Here is a 4,012-nt window from a genome sequence, read left to right as displayed (position 1 = left end):
ATCCAAAATCTACTTGAAAGAAAGAAAGAAGAAAAGAAAAAAAAAAAAAAAAAAAAGAACAAACAGATACATAGTATTAGGAACCAAGATTTAGGGCTAAGAAAAGGCAGAAATATAAAATTAAAATATAAAATGATAATTTAGGAAAATCGCTATTTCAGAAGAGAATTTAAAAGCCACCTTTAAAAATCTATGCTTATGGGCTGGGTCTTTAGAATATATTGTGATTTGGTTTTACTGAGAATTTGTTTTCATGAAACCTTTTTCTCGGATTCTAATTACCATATTCTATGCTTGTTGAATCAGAGGAGGCTCCAATATGTCTTACAAGTTTTCATTTGGTAAAGATGCCTTTGCAATTGCCAGAACCCCAGAAGTAACCATGTAGACCTTTTCATTATTTTGGTAGACCTTTTAATTATTTTATTCCCAAAATGTGAGAGAAGAATGACAGGGTGAGACACGCTGGGCAGCAGCATTAATAAAGGGGTGTGGGCTCCTAGTGGTAATAGAGGACTGAGAGGCAAAGACTGTGAGGCTGCTGCAGGATGTTTTTTACTTTTTTTTTTTAACATGCAAAGCAGAATAAAGAAACTGTATTAACAGAGGCCTACATTGTAACTGAAAAGGAGAATGTCTGCTTTTGTTTTCACTGAATTTTCTAGTTAACAAGTTTCTACACATCCTGTTGCTTCCCTCTTTGATTTTCTAGCCGGCACCACTGGCAATATGGTCTGCATTAGAAAAGGTGAGGGAGACCCAGTCTAGCATATAGTCTCTTCAGAGAAATTTTGGTTCTTTCTTGCTTTTAAGATTCTTGATTCTTGGCCAGGTGCGGTGGCACACGCCTATAATCCTAGCACTTTGGGAGGCCGAGGCGGGTGGATTGCCTGAGCTCAGGAGTTCAAGATCAGCCTGGGCAACATGGAGAAACCCTGTCTCTACCAAAATACAAAATATTAGCCGGGCGTGGCGATGTGCACCTGTAATCCCAGCTACTCAGGAGGCTAAGGCAGGAGAATTCTGTAACCCGGGAGGCAGAGGTTGCAGTGAGTTGAGATCACACCACTGCACGCTAGGTTGGGCAATAGAACAAGACTTCGTCTGAAAAAAAAAGATTTTTCATTCTTTAATTCACATATCTGTAAGTTTTTATTGTTTAGGAAAACAATTCATAGGCTAGTTGTATAGAGTAATAATAGTTATGTTCTATATTCATCACTGTATGTATATTCAATAAGTATTACTATTCTGTACTGTTTATATATTTTATTCATTTTTCGCTTGAATGTCTTCGTCTTCACAGACAGAATAATTTTAGCTCCATATTCCTTCCTTTAACCATTTATCTCTGCTTAGCTGGTGAGATAAACTCTTAGAGCCCAGGGGGCCCAGCCCTATTGTTGGACACATTTGAGGGAAGGGCCTGCAGGTGCAGATGGGGTCTCACAGGCATTTTTGGAGGTGATGGTTATTGTCTGCTGCTTGTTGGTTACGCCCATTTTAAACACATTGAGTTTACAATGGGGAGAATGACTTGGATTGTGAACATTAGAATGGAGTTTGTCTGAAGCCTGAAAGTCAAGACATGGAGAAAACGGGAGGCAATTACCTTAAGACTCTTTTATAAATGAAAATTAGCAATGTTTTGCCACTAAGAGGGAAGGATGATACAAGCATCATACTAACTGTCCTCTGGATGATGCAGGAGACACAGATAAACATGAAAAACTAGGTAACCTAAATTCCAGAATGCTTTAAATCTATATATACTTGCATTTTTTGTGGAAAAATGTCATTTCTATGGGGTCACTCAAGTGGAAATGTTAGCATTGGATGATAATATCTGACCAGTATCCTGGGTCAGAGACAGTTAGGATTCTGGCCAGGAGCCTGGGAGGTGCTAGGAGAGTAATTGAAAGGCATAGAGGGTTGAGTTACTGAAGGTGTTTGACTAGAAACTGCCATTGCTGGTTTGTGGGAACCTGGAATAACATGCTGGAAGCGGCATTTGGTCACTGAGTTCGGATGTTTGTGATACAACAAAATGAGAAGGAGGTTGTTTCCCGTGATGGTTGTGCTCCTGTTTTTTTGTCCACTCTGCCTCTCAGACTCCTTGGGGTTGCTGTGGCAGCATCAGAGGTCTCGCAGAATCTGCTGGGTTCCCTGGAGCCCTGTAAGAGGCGGGGCCCCTCCGCGGGAACGGCGAGGAAGCCTCTGCAGTCCGAACACATTTTTTAGGTCTGCACTCTAGAAACAGCACTGCTAGAAAAGCCAGACTGTTACTCTGTTAAATACATTAAAATATGCAGTCAAATGAAGTTTCGTCTGCTTAGTGTTTTATAAATCTTTCTTGAAAAGCAAAAAAATGTAAGAAACGTCATATAGTGTTTTTAAACATCATGCTATCCTTATAAAATCCTGGTGTAGTCAAGTGTATTCTGAAAGGCAGTCAAAAAATTATTTGATTATAATCTTTTTTTCATATATTCTTTGGCAGTGCTAGTTTAATTCATAAGAAAGTGTGTGCATGGCCAGGCGCAGTGGCTCATGCCTGTAATCCCAGCACTTTGGGAAGCTGAGGTGGGTGGATCACTTAAGGTCAGGAGTTGAAGACCAACTCTGGCCAACATGGCAAAACGCCATCTCTACTAAAAATACAAAAATTAGCCAGGCGTGGTGGCACGCACCTGTATTCCCAGTTACTCAGGAGGCTGAGGCAAGAGAATCACTTGAACCTGGGAGGCAGGGGTTGCAGTGAGCCAAGATTTCCCCACTGCACTCCAGCCTGGGCAACAAAGTGACACTTTGTCTCCAAAAAAGAAAGAAAGAATGTATGTGCATAACACATCCTTCATCTGTGCTCTGAAAAATTTAAGAAATTATTTTTTGAAACTTTCAGCAAATCCTGAAGGAACCCAAAGTGGCTGCCTCTGTTTTGAATCCCTATGTGAAGCATTCCATTAAAGTGAAAAGCCTAAGTGACATCATAGCAAAAGAGAGGTTCTCTCCCCTCACGGCCAACCTGATCAGTGAGTATGAGAACTTTTTCGTTTGAGGTGTCTTAAAACTGTGATTGGAAATGTGGTCCCTGGACCGTGGGCATCAGTATCACTTGGGAGCCTGTTGGCAGTGAAGCATCCCAGGCCTCACAGCAACCTGCTGAGTCGGAGTCTCCATCTTAAACAGCTCCCTAAGTGAATTGTTTGCACATTAAAGTGTGAGGAGCACTGTCTAAAGGATACTAGGACCTAAGAATGTCTAATTGAATAGTCAGTAGTTTCAGCCATGGAAGCGGCCAATGTGTTACCTACCAAGAAAGCCACAGGTTTGTGGCCTGTGGCTGTACCTTGATCCTTAGAGACATTTGCATTCTCAGATACATTTGGACTGCTTTTCTTTTTCTTTTGCCTTTTTTTCTTCTCTTTTCTTTTCTTTTTTTTAAGACGTCTTTTTCACTCCGGCTGGAGTGCAGTGGCACAATCTCAGCTCAGTGTAGCCTCAGTCTCCCAGGCTCAAGCCGTCCTCCCACCTCAGCCTCCATAGTAGCTGGGAATACAGCACACACCACCACGCCCAGCTAATTTTTTGTATTTTTTTGTAGAGATAGGGTTTCTCCATGTCACCCAGCCTGGCCTTGAATTCCTGGGCTCAAGCCATCTGTCTGCCTTGGTCTCCCAAAGTGCTGGGATTACAGGCATGAGCCACTCTGTGGCTGGGGTTGCTTCTCAGATCCTCATAACCAGCTCAAAAGTTCCAAAGAAAGTGTATTCATGTTATCATCTTTGAATCTGTAGCCAGCGTTATAATCTGTAACCTAAATATAAAAATCAGGTTGCAAGCTGAGTATAAGAAGTCTGTTGCAGATCCGTATGGGTGAAAACTCCCCATACCTACTAATTTGAATCCTTGTCAGTATGGTCTATTAAAAAAAAATAAAATAAAATTGGATATGCATTTTAAATAACAAGTTGTATCATCTCCATTCATTCTTTTTTTTTTTTTTTTTTTT

General features: G+C 41.0%; 1 protein-coding gene across 2 annotated transcripts in view; it reads left to right on the top strand.

Annotated features, from left to right (window-relative positions):
• The window catches only part of ATP5PO (ATP synthase peripheral stalk subunit OSCP), a 13,517-nt gene that overhangs the window by 3,985 nt on the left and 5,520 nt on the right, over positions 1-4,012 (top strand). For both annotated transcript variants that reach the window (XM_017526178.1, XM_017526179.2), the window contains one exon: positions 2,903-3,032. In XM_017526178.1, the coding sequence (XP_017381667.1) occupies positions 2,903-3,032 (130 nt within the window). The remainder of the gene's footprint in view (positions 1-2,902; positions 3,033-4,012) is intronic.

The sequence above is a fragment of the Cebus imitator genome, unplaced genomic scaffold (assembly GCF_001604975.1).
Source record: "Cebus imitator isolate Cc_AM_T3 unplaced genomic scaffold, Cebus_imitator-1.0 Scaffold41, whole genome shotgun sequence".
In the NCBI taxonomy this organism is placed as follows: Eukaryota; Metazoa; Chordata; class Mammalia; order Primates; family Cebidae; genus Cebus; species Cebus imitator.
Note: the sequence above shows the minus strand (reverse complement) of the source record. Positions and strands in the feature narration are given on the sequence as shown.